A 24,242-nucleotide genomic window follows, 5' to 3' on the forward strand; every position below is an offset into this window, starting at 1 on the left:
AGCAAGGGCATTGAAGATGAAACGTGGCTGGGTCTTTCAGCATGACAATGATCCCAAACACACCGCCCAGGCAACGAAGGAGTGGCTTCATGAGAAGCATTTCAAGGTCCTGGAGTGGCCTAGCCAGTCTCCAGATCTCAACCCCATAGAAAATCTTTTGAGGGAGTTGAAAGTCCGTGTTGCCCAGCAACAGCCCCAAAACATCACTGCTCTAGAGGAGATCTGCATGGAGGAATGGGCCAAAATACCAGCAACAGTGTGTGAAAACCTTGTGAAGACTTACAGAAAACGTTTGACCTCTGTCATTGCCAACAAAGGGTATATAACAAAGTATTGAGATTAACTTTTGTTATTGACCAAATACTTATTTTCCACCATAATTTGTAAATAAATTCATAAAAAATCCTACAATGTGATTTTCTGGATTTTTTTTTCTCATTTTGTCTGTCATAGTTGAAGTGTACCTATGATGAATTACAGGCCTCTCATCTTTTTAAGTGGGAGAACTTGCACAATTGGTGACTGACTAAATACTTTTTTGCCCCACTGTAGGTAGACTACGTTTATGTGCGCATGCACAAACGTGTTGGTGTGTGTGTATGTATGTTTGTGTGTGTGTGTATTATTGTGTGCGTGTGTGTGTTTTCTGTGTCTATTCTTCTCAGTACAGTTTACAGACAGTTTAAAGCTGAGGGTCTAGGATTCATAGTGAGGCTATACTGTAGCAACAAGCACAGTGCTGTTGACGGTCACAGCAGCAGCAGCTGATTTAGATGTATGGAAGGTTATAGCTCTCCGATAGTTGTCACTCATCACTCAGCATTGCTCCAGAGCCTTTTTACCACAACAAAGGTCCAGTTTCATATGTCGCTTCTGTTTTACTCAATCCTCACCCCGCTCTCTCTATGACACCCTTATTTTTAAGAAATAGCACCCCTTGTGTGGACATCCGGTATTATCGTTTACACTGGTATTCTACAAAAACGGTATGAAAATCTGGATACCGCCCAACGCTACTCTCTTTAACGTCTCTGGAGGGGAAGCTGAGCTCAGTTACTCTTTTGATCGACGACAAGCAGAGGGTTTCTCAAGTAACAGGGCTTTTCTTGGATAGTTAGGTCTTTAATCTTTCATTACCCTTGTGGACATTCTTGTGTTCTTCTGGCCGCTGCTTGTCAACTTCAATCTCTCTCTTCCTCTCACAGTGCTTCTTACTTGTGCTTCCAGCTTTCCTAAACCAAGCTTGTGGTGTTACGCATAATTCCTTTATCTTACGTACACGTGTGATCTCTTACATCACCGTCCACTCCCATCTCATAGACACTGGTGTGATCTCTCACAGGACACGCTTCGATCTCACGATCAGCACATTTATGGTCTCGTACACTTCATCTATCCATTTCAAAGACATGCATATGTGGTGGTGTTGTGTCGTGTCGGTCCCATGTTCTGTCTTGTCTTGCATGCTTTGTCTTGTGGCTTGTCTTGTTGGCCTGCCTTGCCGGTGATGGACTTGGAGCTTTTAATAGGTGGGTCTGTGTCAATCACACCTTTATTGCAGATAAAGATGATGACGCTACAACCAACACCCCATCACCACCGCCCCCACCAGGTTGGTAACCATGACAAACCATCCTCATTTCTCCCCCCTTTCCCATCTTGTCAAGTCGGTTACCATGGAGACTCCACTATCCATGGAGACTCCACTATAGGACAGTGCTCCCATCAACACCCCAAAAGTACATTTTGCAGGAGTCAGTTACTGTGGGGAAGAGTCTAACTATAGAGAACACTATGGCTAGATGGTGGATGGGTCTCTTACCTGTCTTTTAAACACAAGGTTTTTCTCAGACCTTTGGAATATATTCCTGATATGCATTTAATACTTGCACATGGCAAGTGGTTAGAATATTGCTGGGTAGAATATTCAGGATCATCTCCTAAACTATTGCAATATATGTTTGTGCATATCACATACGTATGTTGTTTACATGCATGCCAATTCAAAAATGGCAAAGCATAATTCCTACAAGCACACAAACCTTTATTTATTATCATTTTAAAATAAATGTATGGATGTGAAGATCACATCTGACATGCACACCTTGACTTTTTCTACATTTTGTTGTCTTACCCCCTGAATTTAAAATGCATAAACTTGAGATTTTGTGTCACTGGTATACACACAAGGATGTCAAAGTGGAGATGTTTTTTGAAATGTTTACAAATTACTTAAAAATGAAAAGCTGAAATGTCTCGAGTCAATAAGTATTCAACCCCTTTGTTATGGCAAGCCCAAATAAGTTCAGGAGTAAAAATGTGCTTAATAAGTCACATAATAAGTTGCAGGGAGTCACTCTGTGTATAATGATAGTGTTTTGCAAGATTTTTGAATGACTACGCCATCTCTGTACTCCACATACAATTATCTGCAAGGTCCCTCAGTCGAGCAGTGAATTTCAAACACAGATTCATCCAGAAAGACCAGGGACGTTTTCCAATGCCTCGCAAAGAAGGACACCTATTGATAGATGGGTGGAAAAAAAAGAAAAGACATTGAATATCCTTTTGAGCATGGTGAAGTTACTAATTACACTTTGTATGTGTATCAATAGTACAACCCGTCAGTACAAAGATACAGGCGTCCTTCCTAACTCAGTTGCCAGAGAGGAAGGATTCTGCTCAGGGATTTCACCATGAGGCCAATGGTGACTTTAAAGCAGTTACAGAGTTGAATGGCTGTGATAGGAAAAAACAGACTACTAACAACTACAACATTGTAGTTACTCCACAATACTAACATAAATTACAGAGTGAAAAGAAGGAAGCCTGTACATAATACAAAATATTCCAAAACATGCATCCTGTTTGCAGTAAGGGAATAAAGTAAAACTGCAAAAAATGTGGCAAATAAATTAACTTAATGTTCTGAATACAAAACATTATGTTTGGGGAAAATCCAACAGAACACATCACTGAAAACCACTCTTCAAATTTTCTTTTTTGAATTTTACCCCTTTTTCTCCCCAATTTCATAGTATCCAATTGTTAGTAGCTACTATCTTGTCTCATCGCTACAACTCCCGTACGGGCTCGGGAGAGACAAAGGTCGTCCTCCGATATGCGTCCTCCGATACACAACCAACCAAGCCGCTGCTGCTTCTTTAACACAGCGCACATCCAACCCGGAAGCCAGCCGCACCAACGCGCCGGAGGAAACACCGTGCATCTGGCCACCTTGGCTAGCGTACACTGCGCCCAGCCCGCCACAGGAGTCGCTGGTGCGCGATGAGACAAGGGCAACCCTACCGACCTAGCGTCACCCCTAACCCGGGCGACGCTAGGCCAATTGTGCGTCGCCCAACGGACCTCCCGGTCGCGGCCGGTTACGACAGAGCCTGGGCGCGAACCCAGGACTCTGATGGCACAGCTGGCGCTGCAGTACAGCGCCCTTAACCACTGCGCCATCCGGGAGGCCCTACTCTTCATATTTTCAAGCATGGTTGTGGCTGCATCATGTTATGTGTATGCTTGTCATCGACAAGGATTAGGGAGTTATTTCAGGATAAAAAGAAACGGAGTAGAGCTAAGCACAGGCAAAATCCTTGATGGAAAACCTGGTTCAGTCGGCTTTCCAACAGATACTGGGATACGAATGTACCTTTCAGCAGGACAATAACCTAAAACACAAGGACAAACATACACTGGAGTTGCTTACCAAGATGACATTGAATGTTTTCACTTTATCATTATGAGGTATTGTGTGTAAATGGGTGAAAAAATAATTTCATCCAATTTGAATTCAGGCTGTAAACCAACAAAATGTGCAATAAGTCAAGGGTGTGAATGGAGGCTTGGAATATACACACATAAGATCCATTCATGCCACTCATGCTCATCATGTATACTGTATGTATATTATATGTTATGTATATATGATGATATTATACATGTTTTGGTTTGTTCTAGACCTCAACTTTGTTGATACCATACCGGTTCTCTTGTTTTGAATTGTGTTATATGTCATATTTAATTCATTGGAGATTGTTGGTAAGAGTAATTGGAAGTTTCATTTCATACTTTTTTCCAATTACAAGGCCATTAAGGACAATTTGTCATACTTTATTTTGACAATCATCACAGAGGGTCAATAGCAATATTCTTCACCAGAGTCAAATAAATTGACTAGATAAAAACACAAATAAATTTCAGTAATACTATGCTTTCTTTCACAGAGGATGCCAATACAGTCAAGAAACTGTCTATTGAGCTGCCTAGTAAGACCTCTCTGTTATTTATACAACTATAGCTCTGACCAAACTGGTCTTTTTAATCAGAATGTTACAACTGCCTGGATGTAGGAAACATGTTCGGAGACATGTATATTTCTAGAAGGTGTTTTGTGTGATTTTTGAAGTTAATTATTTTTCCAACCGTAAGAGGTCAGATTGTCAACGGTGAAACATGTTGCAAAAACATCATAATTGATTTTTTTGAAAAAGGAATGATAAGAATTTAAGGATTTTAAGGGTCTCCTTTTCTGATATTTTCTGTCTGGCACATGAATGTTGTACATATTTTATGTGAACACATTTGGAATTCTGATCGTAATACAATGATACAGTTTGTATAAAACTTTATTTTACGAAATACAAAGGCATGAAAGAAGATTCAAAACTGATTCTCCTCACTGGTGAAACCTAACAATATACAACAATGTACATAGTTACAGCTTTTGCTTGGCAGATTGCATCATTATGTCAGAATTCGTCAGGGCTCAGCTTGCTTACTGTTAGATGTCTTGTATTGCTTGCTGGTCCTGAATGTTTGTGTGCGCTTGCTTCTGTGGACTTTACAGTACTATTTCTTATAATATGCTGTAAATTTCTCTCTGTCTTTGTTCAGATGATAGCGTCCATGTGTCAGCCATGGGGAGAAAAGACTCAGGTAATACTATGTAACAAAAGCCGTAATAACCATCCTAGTAGAAGTGACGTTTTCAATAGCTTGAGCTCCAGAATAGCAGTATCCTCTCTGGAGCAAGCCCACTCACGAACCGTGTTAGTCTATTAGCTGGCTCTTTTCATTTTCCCCGCATAGCTGGTCCAATGGAACCTGGCTTGGCATACTTTTAAAAGCTCAGGTTCATTTGGACTCATTTGGATGTTCTGCTACATGAAAAATACTGGTTTCCTAAAATGTCATAGTTCAACTCCCACGTTCCCCTCCAATGCTTGTAGGAAACTATGGGGCTTTTGGACGTCAACATCTTTTTCAAACATGGGAAAATGAATGACATTTCACGTAAGTAAGAAGTCAATTCAATGAATTAAGTGACCTAGTTGAGTGTTAGTCTTTGAGTCAGGGATGAAGTAAAGTGGGGGAGGGTAGCTGGGTCTTTGCAGTAGGTAGCGAGGGGTGGGGCTGAAGGGACTCCCTATGTAGGTCTGTCTATAGCAGTTTCATCACATGTTGAGCATGGCGACTGTTGGCATGAGTCCTATTCCACTTAGTCCTCTGAGATCTCAAAGAAGACCGGAGCATCTAGAAATTGAAGAATGTATCAATCGATACACTTTTGCACACGGTAAAGGAGTCTCTTCCGATATGGTATTCTATCAAAACCCATAACGCTTTTCCCAGTACAGGTATTTGTTCTATGTTCCATGTTCCTATGCTTTCCATGTTGCAAAATGTTATGCTTTCCATGTTGCAGCTGCCATGAACAGCTGAGGAACAGTATGAATGTATTTCTGTCTGTCTATCTACCTTGGGAAGTATATAACTTTCAGATGAATACAGAGAAGTGTGGTGACGGATTGTTGAAGCCATTGAGTACAGTATACGAGGAGTGTGTTGGTCTGTTGGTGTTGAGTCTTTGTGTGATGGTGTGTGTCCGTCTCTCCTGATCGACCAGTGTGGTCTCTGGGAGAGGGACAGGCTCCAGAGGACCTTGACAAGCCCGTAGATACCCCACCGCTGTCCAGCCTGCTCATAGAAAGACCCCAGGGCGGATCCATCACTGTGGGTGAGTGCCTGCAGAGTGAGCTCTCCTCTCACAGCTGCTGTAGACCATAGATGATATCTCACTGCCTCTCTCTCTCTATGCTTCTGTCTCCCTCTATCTCTCTCTCTGCCTCCATCTCTTTCTCTCTCTCTTTCTCGCTCATGCAAATGAATTTATTCTCTCCAAGAGAAGGGACCTCTGGTAACCATGTGTAGGACATCTTTCCACCTCAAAGGCTATTCCCACCATGGACATGCTGTGTTTTACATGTTCACAAGGTGGAGACATCTCCTTTGTTGCCAAGGTGGAGGCCCAAGACCTGCTCCGTAAACCCACCATCAAGTGGTTCAAAGGGAAATGGATGGACCTGGCCAGCAAGACCGGAAAGCACTTGCAACTGAAAGAAACCTTTGACCGACGCACCAAGGTAGACAACCTCCCATGTATACCTCTATGTATGTTAACACACACACACATTGGTCCCCTAGCTGTCCTTCCAATACCTATGTATCGCCCCGCAGATTCACACATTTGAGATGCATATCATCAAGGCCAAAGACAACTATGCTGGAAACTATAGGTGTGAGGTCACCTACAAGGACAAATTTGACAGCTGTTCCTTTGACCTGGAAGTGAAAGGTTTGTTGCACTGTTTGAGTCTCCGTCGTACAGCAAAGAACACACACTGAAACACGAGCAGTAATATACTGTGTTATTGTTTTGCATTATTGTCTTTCAGAACTGGAACAGTCACAGAGTGTTGATATTCGATCAGCCTTCAAAAGAAGGTAATGAGAGCAACACAATCTGACCACGTTATTTCGATTTTTGAAAACAGACAGTTAATAGACTCGTTTTCAGAGTCAACAACAGAGTGATATTTTTACAGTTAGTGGTTAGATTGAGCATTTGAATAATGAGTATCCTTTTTTCTCATAATGATAAATATGACAAAAGTAACATTAAACACAAACTTCACTGGTTTCGAGCAAGATTCAATACACATGGCAAATAAACCTGAAAATGTACATTTGAGCATCAGATACGTGGGACATTGTGGCTCAGTAGGAAATCCATGGCTCTTATCACAAACCAACATGAGAGCATAATGTCTGAAACATAATGACCATGAAATCGGATGTGATTAACCTTTATTAAGGTCATTACCAATCAACGTGTTGAACAGCACAAAGGCCAATGCTTGCATTTGAAACTCCCTCCCAACAATGTGTCAGAAAGCAACGCAAAACATCCCAGCCCCATAGCATTATCCCAACGTAGCTGCTCAGTGATGCTCCTGCAACACAGCAGAAACATTGTGGAAATGTTGTCATATGCTGGCTGGGATCGCTCTCAATACTCCTTACACAAACCAGTTCGTTAGAAGCATTTAATTGGAAATGAATCGAAAGGGTTTTTGTGTAAGCTACCAATCATGTGTTAGTCTGGACCTAATGCATTTGATTGAAGTCAGTAGCCACTGCTTTGCGTTGTTCTTTTAGCATTGTTTATCTAGTTGCCTGTTACTGTTTCTACTCTGATTAAATCTCCATTAATCTCTTCTTGTTAACAACAGCAGTGAAGGACACGAGGATGCAGGGGATCTTGACTTTAGTGGTCTTCTTAAACATAGGTGAGAGTCACTGTCCGTCCTCAAGGGGACAGTCTTATTTTGTTTTGTTTTTTACTATGCCCTTGTTTTGGGTGTTGACCTATTTTCTTTTGCCCCAGCAACCACCATTGAATCTTTTACTCTTCCAAATTGCTTTCTTATTTTGTTACATGGTTATATGTGCATTACAATATAGTATAATATGTTAAAGTGTATTAAATATAATATATGAAATATAATATAGTACAGTATATTAGTTAGTACATAGGTGAAGTAACATGTACTGTAAGAGTACATCATTTCATTAATATTAGGTTTTACAGTGAATCACATACAAAGTTACTATCTAGCACACAATCTACTCTCACATATTGATAACTGTATTTTTGAGTTTCTTTTTTCATTTGTAAATACAAATCTACATTTTTTCTTGGTTCAAACATCAAGACAACAGCATGTTTTTTCAATGTACTGCCAGTACAATAGACCTAGACAGACCGTGACACATCACTGAGGTAAAATTACACATTTATTTGGGCTTGTCTCTTCTTCTTCCCTACACATTCAGAAACCAAAGGTTAGTAGAGAGAATAACCTAGGTAATTAAACGATTAGACCTTACTGCGGGGTAAGTACTATAATCCTGTAGCGTCCCCAGCATGGAATGTAGTTCTAGGATCTGGAACAAGCAAGAGTGTTGGCCTACTGTAGTACGGTAACACTTCATTTACAGCCGACATTCTCAAATGCTCCATTAACAATCAGTAAGGATGGAAATGGACTTTGCGTCATAACGTCTCTCTGCTGTTTGGGATGACCACTTTTTTGATCAACAGTAGGGGTCAGTAATACTGTGTTTATGAGGCAAAAGGACTCCCATTTCGGATCATTAATGATCTGCTAGTGGACCATTTATAAATGATGCTGTGAAATAGTGTTATCACTACATTGTCATTTTATTTCAACTTAGAAATACAAGACACATATTACAATGTTTATTTCAGTCTACAAAGTAATTGCCTGAAAATAAACAAGAAGAGAGATGCATAAGAATGAAATAATAATTCCATGCTTTTTTACCTCCAAAGCTTTCCGACATTTGGGAAAATGTCCATGAAAGAACGGCCTGATTGAATGATCTTTATTAAGCTGCCTAATGGATCTACTCACGCCCAGGGCAACATGCTTATTAACCTGGATCTCACAGATCTAACATCCCCTATGGACGCCTAGCCTTCCATCTCTAACACGGTCAGAGCGTCTCTGTAGTGGTGATGAGTGAACATACTGAGACACGAGGCAAAGGGATGGGCAATGTGAATAGAAAGAGAAGGAATGTAGACTTTATCAGCAGTACATCTTGGAGTAAGATCTCCCTATATTCCTGCATGCAGCACCTAGATCAGTAGTTCTTTCCCAAATTGTTTCATTCTGTTTACCCCCCCTTCCCCAAGGAACAAAAGTAGCCTAATAGCATTTATCTGTTTATGACCTTTTTTGTTATTCATTAATACAGCACTGGTTAAAATGTATTTTCTCTTGCAAAATCTCACCCTAAAGGCAAGTAACAATGTCCAGACTAAAAGAACTCGACACTGGTCAAAACCCCTACCTGAAACATATTCAACTCCCTTGTAATAATCTGATCCCTCTACTTTCCTCAGCAGTAAAACCCTTCCTATAGGATATAATACATATAATAGACTAGCCACCCCCTCTCCCCTGTAACACCTCATCCTCTCCCCCTGTAACGCATCATCCAGAGAGGATGGCAGAGGACAGGTACAGGGCTTCAAACCACGCCCATCCCTTTGTGTGACATGTCCTGAGGAACTCTGTAGGGAGAGAGAGATGGGAGGGAGAGAACGTGTGCCTGATATAAGGAGAGAGGGAGAGAGAGAGAAGAAGAAAAATTACTTTTAGAAACACAGCAAATCAGTAGGACAGCGGAGGGAAAACACTCTTGAAAAGTAATTCAGTAGGAAGTCCCTATCTATAGATACAACTATCTATAGATACAACTGAGAGTAGTCTTCCTTCAGCGCAGTCACGGCCCCTTTTCTAGTACCCTCTCCAAAACCTCCTTCCCCACCCAACTACCCCCATAGGGAGCAGTTCCTCAGGACACGTCGCGATAGCCCAGAGCGTGGCCCCAGCCCTCACACCCTCCCCTCGTGTCCTGCCCCAGGGAGCCCAAGCAGGATGAGACGCCCGAAGTGGACGTGTGGGAGATCCTGAAGTCGGCCAGGCCAGACCAGTACGAGAAGATCGCCTTTGAGTACGGCATAACAGACCTGCGGGGTCTGCTCAAGAGGCTGAAGAAGACCAAGAAAGAGGAGAAGAAGAGTGAAGGTGCTGAATTGAGTGTTTGTCCGTGCGACTGTGTATCACTGTTGGGATGATGCTGCACTGTGGATTTATATTGTTTAGCTCATAATCAGCTAATCTGTGATTATTCAGGGGAAAGGCTCACGTTTCACTGGTTTTCTATAGGATGCATAACCATTGTCATGGGATATTATCTTTTTTGTAAAGCTTTTGCCAAGAAGTTGGATCCAGCATACCAGGTGGACAAAGGAGGGAAGATCCGCTTAGTGGTGGATCTTGCAGACCCCACAGTGGAGCTGAAATGGTACAAGAACGGCCAGGAGATCCGTCCAACTCCAAAGTATGTCAAGCTTTTTCTTCTCTTCATGTGTTAGTCTTCTATATCTTTTCCTCTCTTTCGTCTTCTCACAAATGAAAGGCATTTTTGGGAGTTCCTCATAAAATGTTTCATTCGTGGTTTGGTCCTCATTGCCGGTCCCCTGGAACTTGTAGTTTTTATCTGTTCCTTGTCACATCTCTCAGCATTGAAAAGCAATGGTTCACATGCTAGTGTTTCTGATGGTCTCGTGGTGCAAGTAAGGACGCATACACCTACACGTGCTCATCAAAACACACATTGTTTTACACCAATAATTGCTTTCACATAATGACACACACATACAGCCCTGTGTGACCCCTGTTATGAACAGGGGTTTTCCTCTACTGCCTCAGCTCTTGTCAACCAGGGACAAGTCTGACCCTACATGCCCTTTACACCTATACAGAGCTCCCATTGTGTCCAGACACACACAGCTACAGGACCAGCCCAGATCTCTGCACTGTAAACCATTGCCAGCTGATGCCCAGTGAACAAATAACGTTCTCTCAACACTAATGTGGTGTTGATAAGATGCCACATGCATCTCACCAACGCATCAAGAACGTTATTTGTTTTCTGGGCAGTGCTTGGCGCTGAGCTACATTTGAGTGGAAATGCACTGTTTGATGATTTAAATAATGGTCCTTTGCTATTAACTACAGGTCCTTTTCTGTACAGGGAAATGGCGGTACCTTCTCCACAGGTCTTTAACACTTGGCTTTGTAACAATCAATGGATGATCTATTATTTTGATAGCTGTGTACTCCACTAATGTTAGTGTACCATAAATATAATTTGTCGTAGTTTAAGTGTATTGATCTTACCACATTGTGTTGTTTTCTTAGCTCTCTCTGGAAATCATTTGTATAATTAAGTGATAATGCCCGAGAAGCCAGTGTTTCGAGGATATATTGGCACGGGTGTTGTGCAAACTGGCTTCGAGGGCATTATCATTTTTATACAACGGATTACCGACATATTAAAATAATGATTGACATATTTTAATTTTCAACGTTATTTTGATGAATTTATTCATACTATTTCATCCTTCCACTAGATATAGTCCCGACACAAATCTAGGGTTGCTACCCAAGCCGGCTGGTCGTTTGTTCTATTGGTTTGGTTGCCAGAGACTCGACCCAGTCGTTCAGTCTTTCTGTTCTGTATCTATGGACGTGATCCAGTTGTTCGTTCTAAATGTTCCATTGCCATACTGGCTGGCAATGTTTATATCCCTTGCTTGCTAGCTAGCCAACTACGGCTAACTTACAGTCACGTCAAACAGTGCAGCCAGAATAACAACAAAGTAGCTGCATTTGCATTTGTTTAAGCTGTTTTCTAGTGACATTTATTCAGACACAACCATAACACTGAGCTAATGAGGCGCGATTCGCCTGGCATAGAAAATGTGCTCTCTCGTCAGGACACTGTTGTTCAGAGGAGCTAGCCAACAACAGACTGCAAACTAGCTGCACTTCGTTGAATTTTTTTTGTATAAATCCATAAAAATGATGCCAGCTGATTCATGATTTCGACTGGCTAAGAAACACTGCCTGTCTGTCTGTCTCGTCCCGACTTCCCGACACGTTCATTACTATGTAACAGCTGGAGATTGTTTCAATATTCAAATTCAATGTTGCAAATGTCAGAGAGACAGACAGCAAGGTTTATACAAATCTCTGCTGTTAAAAACTAAGTGTTAGTCTAAAATAAATGTGAGATAATGTCTAGATGCTTTTTATAGTGGAGATCAAGTTTATAAAGTGCCTGGTGGGCTGATGAGACAGTGGATTGTGCAGTCAGATGGAACAAAGTAAATAGGCATTTTAACATCATAGATTTAGCCATTGGTGATTTGTGGAACAGACACAGGATGGAATTAGACCCACCCATTGTATAACTACTGTTAATACACATACTTTTGAAAGTTAATCTCCTCACTCAATCTAACATCTGTATTACTCGATGTTACAAGACCTCTATGTACCCTCAAAATGGCAAGTGTGTACTTAGATTCTAAAAAGTGAAGGGTCAATCTCAGGCTACTCTCAGTTGAGGTTGTTTGAAGCCAAGCCGAGTTAAAGCCATCTGGGAGGTTATTGCAGTTTTCTGTTCCCTGGTCTCCGGTGGTGTATTTCCCAGGATTCCCTGTTATGAAGATCTCTCGCTCTCTCTCATTTTGTTGTAACACTATTGGCTGTTACAGTCCCCTCCTCTATCCTTCTGTCCTATTTGTCTGTCTGTCATGCCGTGGTGCTCATCCCTTTCCTCTGCCATAACCACTTCCTCCTCTGGCTCCATTCCGGCTCCACTGCTGACCTTAAGTCAAAGGAAGTAAGTCCACCCGTCCTACATCCCTGACCTCTGGTGTGACCCCAACCCTCTGTCTACTCTATTCCTCTGGGTGTGCACTGACAACCCACGCTGATGCATGTTGGGATGTGTTTGTTTGTGAATGGGGACGGGTCTCTGTATATGAATTTGTCTGTATATCTTCACATTACTATGATTTCAATGACAAAGGTTTTTGATTAATAAACTAGCACAACATTTTATTCTTAAAATAATAAAATATAAAATAATAAAATAATACATCTATTTCTGCTTTTGGAAGACACAAGTAAGCAAAGGCAACTGTCTGTAGCTCTGTGGATGATATGAAGTCTTGAAATAATTGCCATTCACAAGCATATATGGTATAATATAACTTTCTCTCCAAGCACATAAAGCCAGTCACAGTATGTTGATATCCAGTGATTTGATTGATTGATGCACTTGCTGCATAGGTTTATCTTTGAGCAAAAAGGCACACAGCGGATCATGGTCATCAACAACTGCGGCCTGAATGATGACGCTGCCTATTCCGTAGCCGCGGGAGAAGAGAAGTGTACCACAGAGCTGTTTGTCAAAGGTACCCCTCTCCATTCCATCATCCTTCTCTCTTCATTTTAATGTCTCTTTGAGGAATTAGTGGGACCAGAATGTGGTCTCTCCACAATTTCACACTTCACTGTTTCTAATTATATTGATGCCTTTTCTGATTTGTATCTTACCTTGCTGCAGAGTTACCAGTGAAGATTACTAAAGAGATTGAGGCGGTGAAAACGACAGTGAACGAGAGGATTGAGTTGGCGTGTGAAGTGTCTGAAGAAGGAGCTCAAGTAAAATGGTAGGGCTATGTCAACTTATTGTGTGTGTATGTGTTTTTTCCCCCCTTGTGTCCCTGTGTGTTTTCCCTTGTGTCCGTGTGTGTGTGTTTTTTCCCCTGTGTGTGTGTTTTCTCCTTGTGTGTGTGTGTGTGTGTGTGCGTGTGTGTGTGTGTGTGTGTGTGTGTGAGCCTCTAACCTTTCATCTTCCCCCTCAGGTGTAAGAACGGCGTGGAGGTCCCGACAGGGCCCCGGTCACGCTACCGTGTCAAGTCTGAGGGGCTGAAACACTGGCTAATCATTGACGATGCCTCAAAGGAGGACACTGGAACCTTCTCCCTCATGGCCTCTGGGGGAACCTCTGAAGCCAAAGTCCAGGTTGAATGTGTGTATTTCACTTCCCTCTCCTTTCCTCACACGTTCTCTCTTACTGAGAAACTGTAGATCAACTAAATTGATGACTATTTTGTATTTCTTCTATCCTCTTATTTCTTTCCATTCTTCCCTTCATCAGTGAAGCCACTGAAGATTATTCAGGATTTGCAGGACATGACAGTGCTTTTGGGCCAGCCACTGAAGATGCACTGTGAGATCTTCCCTGGGAATGTTCCAGGTCGTTGGTACAGGAATGGACAGCTGATCCAGTCCAACGACCGCATCAACATCCTGCAAAGAGCCAAGTATGTCACTTCCCTCCCACTCGCCCATCTCCTCAGCCCCATACCTGTGTTCATGGGAGTTTCACACCTGGTCAAGTAACAGAGGAAAAAATTCTGGGCCCAAATCAGGATTCACCATTAGGCCCATGTAACCTGAGCAAGAAAAACTCTGGGCCTTTGCCCTTCCCTCTGTCCTCCTGTCTTTTTCATATTGATTAAGCTGTCTTCTCACTTGTTTTCTTGTTTTGACAGGAACCACCGATTAGAAATTGTGAACAGCACCATTCACGATGCCGGGGATTATACCTTTGTGCCAGAGGGATACTCTCAGAGCCTCTGTGCCAAAGTTCATATCGTTGGTACAGTCATTTTAATGATACAAAACCGTCCGTGGGTTGATAGGAATATTATAGAGCACTTACTTGTTTTCTTCCTTGTCCCGTTCTTACAGATCCTCCCAGGGTGCACCTGGAGAGCTTGAACTTCCCTGACAACACAGTGACCATTGTGGCAGGAAATAAACTCCGCGTGGAGATCCCCATCAGTGGAGAACCAGCACCCAGAGTGGTGTGGATGAAGGGAGAGAGGGTGAGTGCTGACCTGGGTCAAAATAGGCTTCATTGGGCCTCCCGGGTGGCGCAGTGGTTAAGGGCGATGTACTGCAGCCCCAGCTGTGCCATCAGAGACTCTGGGTTCGCGCCCAGGCTCTGTCGTAACCGGCCAAGACCCGTGTGGCGGGCCGGGCGCAGTGCGCGCTAACCAAGGTTTCCAGGTGCACGGTGTTTCCTCCGACACATTGGTGCGGCTGGCTTCCGGGTTGGAAAAAGTGCGGCTTGGTTGAGTTGTGTATCGGAGGACGCATGACTTTCAACCTTCGTCTCTCCCGAGCCCGTACGGGAGTTGTAGCGATGAGACAATATAGTAGCTACTAAAAACAATTGGATACCCCGAAATTACAGTACAGTATACATACTGAATGTATGGGTACAGTACAATCTACTATTTGCCATCGTAGGTAATCCTTGACTCGGGCCACCGTGTGCGAGCTGAAACCTTCTCGGACCACACCAGCCTCACCATTGACATCGCAGAGAAGGAGGACACAGGAAACTACAAGATAGTCCTGCAGAACGAGGCTGGGGAAGCAGGGGCTAGCATCAAAGTCAAGGTGGTGGATATCCCAGACCCTCCTGAAGTTCCCCTGGTCACGGAGGTGGGAGGAGACTGGTGCTCTATGACATGGGAACCCCCGATCTATGACGGAGGCTCACCCATCTTAGGTAGGTCTGTGTGGGTGGTTTTATGCTAACAAGTTGGATATTCTGGTGTGTGTATATGATATAGAACTATGCTTTTTCCCAAAGGCTACTTCATCGAAAGGAAGAAGAAGCAGAGTTCCAGATGGATGAGGCTGAACTTTGACCTGAACAAAGAGACCACATTTGAGCCTAAAAAGATGATTGAGGGTGTCCCGTACGAGGTGCGCGTCTTTGCTGTGAATGCCATCGGTGTGTCCAAACCCAGCGAGCCATCCAAAGCCTTTGTGCCGCTGGGTGAGTTCTGAGTACGCGATGTTCGCTTGGCAATGTAATCTTTGTGACAAAGCCAGTGAGGTGACACTTACAGTACAAAGGCGTTATCCTCTTATGTAAGCCAATACGGTTTCTCCTGTGGTTATATTATATCACGATAGTGGGAGAAAAATGAAAGAGCCAGTACTGTGATACTGTGTGATAGTGCAGGCCATTGTGTGGGCTGCCCTTCCCCTTTGCAGCTGTTCCTCTGATACCCAACTATTCCAAGCATTCCGCATTCTGACTGTGACCTCCACTGGACGTGGCCGGGGCTTTAGGAGATATTAAATATGTCTTTATAATGGCTGCCAAATCATCTAGGGCTTATAGGTTTAGGAGATCAGCCTCCCACAGGGTTCAATATGAGTTAAACGTGATGCAGAATATAAGAATAGACGTTAAGAGCCGCCCCTAATCAGATCTGGTGAACAGATTGATGACATACCAGCGCCAGCTAGAGGGGTGTCCCACACACATGGGCATGAAGGTGTTTCTTACATTGTATGCATTATACTGTTATTATGGCAATTGGAGATCCACTTTTGACAAGGCATACTATGCAAGGAAATGTTTGTGTGAAGTCCAACCGTTGTAACACTCTCACACTGATTGCTCTCAGCTGTGACCAGCGAGCCCACCATGCTGGTGGTGGATGATGTCACAGACACCACGGTGACCATGAAGTGGCGTCCCCCGGACACCATCGGAGCTGCAGGCTTAGACGGCTACCTGGTGGAGTATTGCATCGAAGGAAGTAAGAAGCATTCGATTTTATAACTAGAACCCACTTGATTTTTCATGATCAGCAGAAACTCCTGGCCTGTTAATAAGTATTACCTGCTGTGTTAAGTCTATGGACATGTTCTTCACAGCTGATGACTGGAGAGTAACCAATAAGGAGCTGACAGAGAAGACTAAGTACACCATCACTGGCCTCCCTCCAGAGGCTAAGATCCTGGTTAGGGTAAGGGCTATCAATGCTGCCGGCGCCAGCACTCCCAGAACACTTCAGCACTCTATCCTGGTCAAAGAGGTCATCGGTGAGTCCTAGCCACTCTCCACTTCTCTTTTTGATGTCTGTATGTATTATTTATTAGCAAGGCTTAAGCAACAGGGCTAGGAACATGACATTTGATACACAAGTCCAAAAGACAACAGTTCATCAAATATTTACAGTGCCTTCGGAAAGTATTCAGACCCCTTGATGTTTTCCACATTTTGTTACGTTACAGCCTTATTCTAAAATGGATTTAAAAAAAAATAAAAAATCAGCAATCTATACAGAATACCCCATAATGACAAAGCGAAAACAGGTTTTTAGAAAAATGTGTGAATGTATTAATATAAAAAATAAAATAACGTATTTGCATAAGTATTCAGATCCTTTGCTATGAGACTCGAATTGAGCTCAGGTGCATCCTGTTTCCATTGATCATCTTTGAGTTGTTTCTACATCTTGAATGGAGTCCACCTGTGGTAAATTAAATTGATTGGACATGATTTGTAAAAGGCACACACCTGCCTATATAAGGTCCCACAATTGACACTGCATGTCAGATCAAAAACCAAGCCATGAGGTCAAATGAATTGTCCGTAGAGCTCCGAGACAGGATTGTGTCAAGGCACAGATCTGGGGAAGGGTACCAAAACATTTCTGCAGCATTGAAGGTTCCCAAGAACACAGTGGCCTCCATCATTCTTAAATGGAAGAAGTTTTTCCTAGAGCTTTTCCTAGAGCTGGCCGACCGGCCAAACTGAGCAATCTGGGGAGAAGGGCCTTGGTCAGGGAGGTTACCAAGAACCCAATGGTCACTCTGACAGAGCTCTAGAGTTCCTCTGTGGAGATGGGAGAACCTTCCAGAAGGACGACCATCTCTGCAGCACCCCACAAATCAGGACTTTATGGTAAAGTGTCCAGACGGAAGCCACTACTCAGCAAAAAGCACCTAACAGCCCGCTCTGAGTTTGCCAAAAGGCACCTAAAGACTCTCAGACCATGAGAAACAAGATTCTCTGGTCTGATGAAACCAAGATTGAACTCTTTGGCCTGAATGCCAAGCGTCACGTCTCGAGGAAACCTGGCACCATCCCTACGGTGAAGCATGGTGGCGGCAGCATCATGCTGTGGGGATGTTTTTCAGCAGCAGGGACTGGGAGACTAGTTAGGATCAAGGGAAAGATGAACGTAGCAAAGTACAGAGAGATCCTTGATGAAAACCTGCTCCACAGCGCTCAGGACCTCAGACTGGGGCGGAATTTCACCTTCCAACAGGACAACAACCTGAAAATAGCTGTGCAGCAAAGTTTCCCATCCAAACTGACAGAGCTTGAGAGGATTTGCAGAGAAGAATGGGCGAAACTCCCCAAATACAGATGTTCCAAGCTTGTAGTGTCATTCCCAAGACTCAATGCTGTAATCGCTGCAAAAGATGCTTCAACAAAGTACTGAGTAAAGGGTCTGAATACTTATGTAATGTGATATTTCAGTTGTTTGGTTTTGTATAAATTATCCAAAAATTCTAAAACCTGTTTTTTCTTTGTCATTATGGGGTATTGTGTGTAGATTAATGCGGATTATTTCATTTAAAAAAAATCAATTTTAGAATAAGGCTGTAACGTAACAAAATATGGAAAGTCGTTGGGTCTGAATACCTTCCGAAGGCACTGTAGATAAAAAATAATTACAAAATGTAAGTAATCACATTCCATCCACTTATCTGACCTGTCCTCTTCCCAGAACCACCTAAGATCCGCATCCCCCGTCATTTGAAACAGACGTACACTCGTAAAGTCGGAGAAGCAGTCAATCTCGTTATTCCATTCATGGTAAGGCAATAACAGAAAATGGCTCAACTACCTTCAGTGAAAGCCCTTTAGTAAATCATATGTAGTTAGATTCATGCTCCTATGCAATATGTGACATGTAGGGCAAGCCCAGGCCAAAGGTGAGCTGGCTGAAGGAGGGCCAGACGGTGGACCCCACGCAGGTCACTATCCGCAACACAGACTGTGACAGCATCATCTTCATCCGCAAAGCAGAGAGGAAGCACTCTGGGAAGTATGATATGAAGGTGGAGGTGGAGAACCACGTGGACACGGCCATCGTAGACATCCAGATAGTAGGTGGGTCAAAGGACACTGACAGGAAGGATATCCTGATCTCACAGTTAAAGTTGTTTAGACATAGATCAATTAAGCACTTGTATCGGTCATTTTTACAGATTGAATCAAACAGAAAGTAGAAGGAAAAAATACTATAAAAGGGAAAGATCTCATTGTAAAGAGTTGATCGAGTTGAATGTTTTTAGCTTTGTTCTGCCCTTTATTCCCTATCAAATTTTTCACAGCAGCTAATGTCTAGCACATAAATAAGACCCATACTGATGTTAATGATGTCAACGGATTAATCTCTCCACTCAGACCTCCCAGGGCCTCCACAGTGTGTGAAGATAGATGAGGTCTGGGGAGGAAACGTGGCTCTGGACTGGACCCCTCCAAAGGACAATGGCAACGCCGCCATTACAGGCTACACCATCCAGAAAGCAGACAAGAAGACCATGGTATAAGTCTGCTGAATGCATCACTTGGTACTGTACTATATGGAATCAGTATGAGGGAGAGATTGTTACAGGAAAAGTACCTCTGTATGTATTATGCATATGGAATTCAAGTGTATGTGCTACTCAATGTGATCCCCTGCATGTTTAAACGAATCTGCTCTCTATGGGACAGGAGTGGTACACGTGTATTGAGCACTACCACCGCACCTGTATCACCATCACAGAGCTGGTGGTGGGGAACGAGTACTACTTCAGAATCTACTCTGAGAACATGGTGGGTCTGAGCGAGGGTGCCACCCAGACCAAGGACAGCGCCCTCATCGTTAAAGAAGGTATGTGTGAGCTCCTCTGTGTGTGTGGGGGGGGTGTGGGGGGGGGGGGGGGGGGGGATACCATATGGAAAGCAATGAAAAATATGACCAGTATGTCATCCCCTCTACTTTCTAATATTATGGACCAACTCATTCAAAAAGCAGATGGACATGAACATCAGTCACTTCCTTTTTCGTTTTCTTCTTTGTTTTTTTGTCACAAGGTAACGATACATAGTGATAAAATATTCATTTTTACAGAATTGGACCAGTTGCTTTCATTTAAAGATGGCTTATACACTACATATCATGTTTCATTGTACTGTTAATGCCGATGTTGCTGTCTCTGACCGCAGATGATGAATTAAAATACTGTCTCTCCTTCAATCATGATCACAAGGGAAATTCCCCCATGATACAGCCCAGCGCCTGTATCATGTACAACCCCATTCTTCCTCCCTTCCTTCCTCCGCAGGCATGCAACTGAAGAACCCAGAGTACATCGACCACGACTTCAAAGAGCCTCCCAAGTTCACCCAGCCCCTCATCAACACCTTCGCCATCGCTGGCTACAACGCCACCCTCAACTGCAGCGTCCGCGCCAACCCACGGGTAGTTGTAGCCCGGGTCCCAGATCTGTTTGTGCTGTCTTGCCAACTTCATTTCGGCAATTGGAGTTGGCAAGACGACACAAACAGATCTGGGACTTAGGCTAGGTGTGTAGGACCGTACTTAGACAGTGCCTACACCAATTCTCTGGGAATGTTCTGTCCAACTAAACTCCTGGACATGGTTGTGGTATCATTGCTGCTGATGTTCAGTCCTGCCTATTAATTAGTAATTGATTTAGACATGGGAAACCAAGTTCTGTATGTCTTCTCTATTGACTCTGGCCAATCAATGGCATGAATTGATAAATTAGGAGTCAAACCTAAAGACTGCAGCCCTGAAGCTGGGACATCCAATGTCCTGGCCTAGTGGGTCATCTTAGGCCTTAGGTCAGCTTGTTCCCCATACCCCTCCAGGCTGTTCCCCATACCCCTCGAGCCTGTTCCCCATACCCCTCAAGCCTGTTCCCCATACCCCTCCGGCCTGTTCCCCATACCCCTCCAGCCTGTTCCCCATACCCCTCCGGCCTGTTCCCCATACCCCTCCCACCTGTTCCCCATACCCCTCCAGCCTGTTCCCCATACCCCTCCAGGATGGACTAGGTCCAAATGGTCCAGGCCCCCAGCTGTATGCTGAAAGCTTTACACCTGCAGCCTGCTCTTTCTGACCGCCTCTCAACCACGGCAGCCTTTACACCTGACAGCTATCCTCTCTCTAACAACACATCTCTAGTCAGCTGCCTGAAGTTTTTTGTTGAGAGGTTGAAAAACTGCTTAAATTAACAGACCATGGGCACCATGTAAATATAAGGGTTTATCTGATTAATGCACTCTTGGTAATAAGATATGACTGTTCATAACAGTGTATCTCTAACTTGAACAATGTATTGGCCCTCTCACTGAGAAAATAGTACAAATCCACAGACCAGTAAAACATTGCAATGTATTGAATGCTTCTGAAATAATGTACTACAACATATTGAGTTGACAAATGTTTTAATGATACAGTGGCGAGGACTTTTATACTACTTGATAAACATTATGGGGAGTAACTTGCGAAACATCCCTGACTTAATTGAGTATTGATATTTTAGAGGCTTCTCTGGGAAACGGGCTAACCTTCTCTGTTTTTGACTTCAGCCCAAAGTGATTTGGATGAAGAATAAGATAGCCATCATTGACGACCCGCGCTACCGCATGTTTAGCAACCAAGGGGTCTGCACCCTGGAGATCCGGAAACCCAGCCCCTACGACGGGGGCATGTACTCCTGCAAGGCCATTAATTACCTGGGTGATGCACTAGTGGAGTGTAAACTGGAGGTTAAAGGTCAGTTTGGGCTGTAGGGGTACCTGGAAACCTGCGGTGTATGTTATCCACATGTGTACAGTATTAGGTGTCAAGACTCTTTGGTGACGTAGATCAGTACATAGTTTGTTTCAGTGACTACACCACCAAAGGCCCGTCCGTATCAGCTGTGGTCCTGTAAGTATCCGTCGTACATATATCGTATATGATATATGCTTATATTGTCATATACAATATCCACAGGGTTTGTCATTACATCACCCCTGCTACTCCAATGAGGAACAACGTATTACATCACGTGGCTGAACTCAATCTATGCATTTCCTTCTCATTTTAAACATGTTCATCTAGTTACAGGTGTTCATACAAGACTTCAGTAACGTCACTTGTGTTCAGCCAAATCCTGTTCATCTGACTACCACTGTTGAATTTCCTACCACAACTTCAAAGTCGCATCGTCAAATGTAGCATGCTTCACCAACACAGCATGGTCCAATTCTTCCTAAGGCGTCATCACACATCAACACCTCATAACTCAAACGCGCACCAATACGTATTGTTCTAGATGTAGTTCCCTTGTTCGATGAATACTATCTTGTGGCTCCATGTTTTAGTGTCTCCCCTCAACAGATGGTGATGTTCCTTCAATTACGTGTTTAACTCCTCATATAAAATGAGTTCAATAACTGACCAGTATTCCCTGGAGAACACATAACTCCCCCATGTAAACATTTGGATAACCCCTCTTCTCTTCTCTCCCCCCCAGTCCCCACTCAGGAATAGTGAATGTATGTTCTCATCCAAGGTAAGCTTTCATATGGTTTTGGCATATGAAGCTTATGTCATTCATTCTGCATCTGTCAAATGCCAATAATACAGCTTTTCTCAGCAGTACTAGGTGGTCTATTTAAGTTCACACCCACCCGTCTGAAAGAGTACCAAGGGAAGGAATGCAAGAGTTCAGGGCTTGCCTGCTTTAGTCCAAATGGATGTGTGATATGTACAGTAACATAATAGATTGTGTATGTGGCTCTAGACACTGTATGGACAGTGTTCATTGGAGCCAGTTACTTTCCAATAACACTCTAGGGTTGCTGTCTAGGGTGGCTGTCTAAAGTCAAGCGTACCCCTAACATTTCAGAAGTCTATTTTAACGGTTGGTGTGACGTGCCTGCTTGTATGACCTGTGTTTCCCTGGTAACCGTGTTTGTTCCTCATCTAACATATGCCACACACAAAAGGTGAGTAACCTTCAAAGTAGTGCAAATGGCCTGATTGTGACATCAGAGTAAATACCAACATTTGCAGAGCATGGCTCTTTATTGAAGATTAAAGGTTGAAATTATGCTTACATTATTTTCCAGAAGTCGTTACTCCAGGATGGTGTCCTGTACATATGTGTTATATTTACTGGGGTAATAAGATACAATTCATCCATAGATCACTTTCTGCTGATTAATACATACAGTGGGGCAAAAAAATATTTAGTCAGCCACCAATTGTGCAAGTTCTCCCACTTAAAAAGATGAGAGAGGCCTGTAATTTTCATCATAGGTACACTTCAACTATGACAGACAAAATTAGGGGAAAAAATCCTGAAAATCACATTGTAGGATTTTTTATGAATTTATTTGCAAATTATGGTGGAAAATAAGTATTTGGTCACCTACAAACAAGCAAGATTTCTGGCTCTCACAGACCTGTAACTTCTTCTTTAAGAGGCTCCTCTGTCCTCCACTCGTTACCTGTATTAATGGCACCTGTTTGAACTTGTTATCAGTATAAAAGACACCTGTCCACAACCTCAAACAGTCACACTCCAAACTCCACTATGGCCAAGACCAAAGAGCTGTCAAAGGACACCAAACACACCGCCCGGGCAACGAAGGAGTGGCTTCGTAAGAAGCATTTCAAGGTCCTGGGGGGGCCTAGCCAGTCTCCAGATCTCAACCCCATAGAAAATCTTTGGAGGGAGTTGAAAGTCCGTGTTGCCCAGCAACAGGCCCAAAACATCACTGCTCTAGAGGAGATCTGCATGGAGGAATGGGCCAAAATACCAGCAACAGTGTGTGAAAACCTTGTGAGGACTTACAGAAAACGTTTGACCTCTGTCATTGCCAACAAAGGGTATATAACAAAGTATTGAGATAAACTTTTGTTATTGACCAAATACTTATTTTCCACCATAATTTGCAAATAAATTCATAAAAAATCCTACAATGTGATTTTCAGGATTTTTTCTCCTAATTTTGTCTGTCATAGTTGAAGTGTACCTATGATGAAAATTACAGGCCTCTCTCATCTTTTTAAGTGGGAGAACTTGCGCAATTGGTGACTGACAATACTTTTTTGCCCAACTGTAGATGATATATCTATAGTAGGCCTATATTCGACACAATAGGGTTATTATCATTTGTGTCAATGCACCATTTATTATGTACTAGAGAAGGCTTTAATCCAGTTAATGTTCCTGAGCTTCTTGGCGCATTTTGGGCCTACTTAGTGAATGGCCATGTCATGGCTCCTATAGCTCTGCCACTGTAAGCCTAGGCAGATATAGATTTACTCACAGACTCAAAAGTGACGTATTGCACCTGTCCTTTACTGACACTGTCTCTATTTTCTCTCCTCACTACTATCCACTTTGGTATCTCTTCTTTTTTGTACTGTATGGTGTCTCTCTTCTGTTTCTTTGTTGCAGACTCACCCTCTTTTCGCTGTTTCAGTGTCTGTTTCGATGTTGCACGCTGACCCTCTGCTATTTTCCTGTTGG

General features: G+C 43.1%; 1 protein-coding gene across 11 annotated transcripts in view; it reads left to right on the top strand.

The window, feature by feature from the left end:
• Window positions 1–24,242, top strand: part of LOC139392707 (myosin-binding protein C, slow-type-like) — a 37,766-nt gene that overhangs the window by 12,546 nt on the left and 978 nt on the right. For 2 of the 11 annotated variants that reach the window (XM_071140891.1, XM_071140895.1), the window contains 27 exons: window positions 1,562–1,612; window positions 4,236–4,277; window positions 4,906–4,947; window positions 5,241–5,304; window positions 5,918–6,028; window positions 6,286–6,434; window positions 6,529–6,646; window positions 6,747–6,795; window positions 7,584–7,640; window positions 9,808–9,971; window positions 10,155–10,287; window positions 13,092–13,216; window positions 13,369–13,474; window positions 13,670–13,836; window positions 13,966–14,131; window positions 14,363–14,469; window positions 14,562–14,698; window positions 15,126–15,390; window positions 15,475–15,663; window positions 16,304–16,438; window positions 16,557–16,724; window positions 18,422–18,510; window positions 18,612–18,807; window positions 19,105–19,244; window positions 19,417–19,576; window positions 20,031–20,167; window positions 21,304–21,490. In XM_071140891.1, the coding sequence (XP_070996992.1) occupies window positions 1,562–1,612; window positions 4,236–4,277; window positions 4,906–4,947; window positions 5,241–5,304; window positions 5,918–6,028; window positions 6,286–6,434; window positions 6,529–6,646; window positions 6,747–6,795; window positions 7,584–7,640; window positions 9,808–9,971; window positions 10,155–10,287; window positions 13,092–13,216; window positions 13,369–13,474; window positions 13,670–13,836; window positions 13,966–14,131; window positions 14,363–14,469; window positions 14,562–14,698; window positions 15,126–15,390; window positions 15,475–15,663; window positions 16,304–16,438; window positions 16,557–16,724; window positions 18,422–18,510; window positions 18,612–18,807; window positions 19,105–19,244; window positions 19,417–19,576; window positions 20,031–20,167; window positions 21,304–21,490 (3,454 nt within the window). The remainder of the gene's footprint in view (window positions 1–1,561; window positions 1,613–4,235; window positions 4,278–4,905; window positions 4,948–5,240; window positions 5,305–5,917; window positions 6,029–6,285; window positions 6,435–6,528; window positions 6,647–6,746; window positions 6,796–7,583; window positions 7,641–9,807; window positions 9,972–10,154; window positions 10,288–13,091; window positions 13,217–13,368; window positions 13,475–13,669; window positions 13,837–13,965; window positions 14,132–14,362; window positions 14,470–14,561; window positions 14,699–15,125; window positions 15,391–15,474; window positions 15,664–16,303; window positions 16,439–16,556; window positions 16,725–18,421; window positions 18,511–18,611; window positions 18,808–19,104; window positions 19,245–19,416; window positions 19,577–20,030; window positions 20,168–21,303; window positions 21,491–24,242) is intronic. The other 9 variants (XM_071140892.1, XM_071140902.1, XM_071140896.1 and 6 more) reach the window with 8 other exon arrangements.

Source organism: Oncorhynchus clarkii, chromosome 33 (assembly GCF_045791955.1).
Source record: "Oncorhynchus clarkii lewisi isolate Uvic-CL-2024 chromosome 33, UVic_Ocla_1.0, whole genome shotgun sequence".
NCBI classification, from domain to species: Eukaryota; Metazoa; Chordata; class Actinopteri; order Salmoniformes; family Salmonidae; genus Oncorhynchus; species Oncorhynchus clarkii.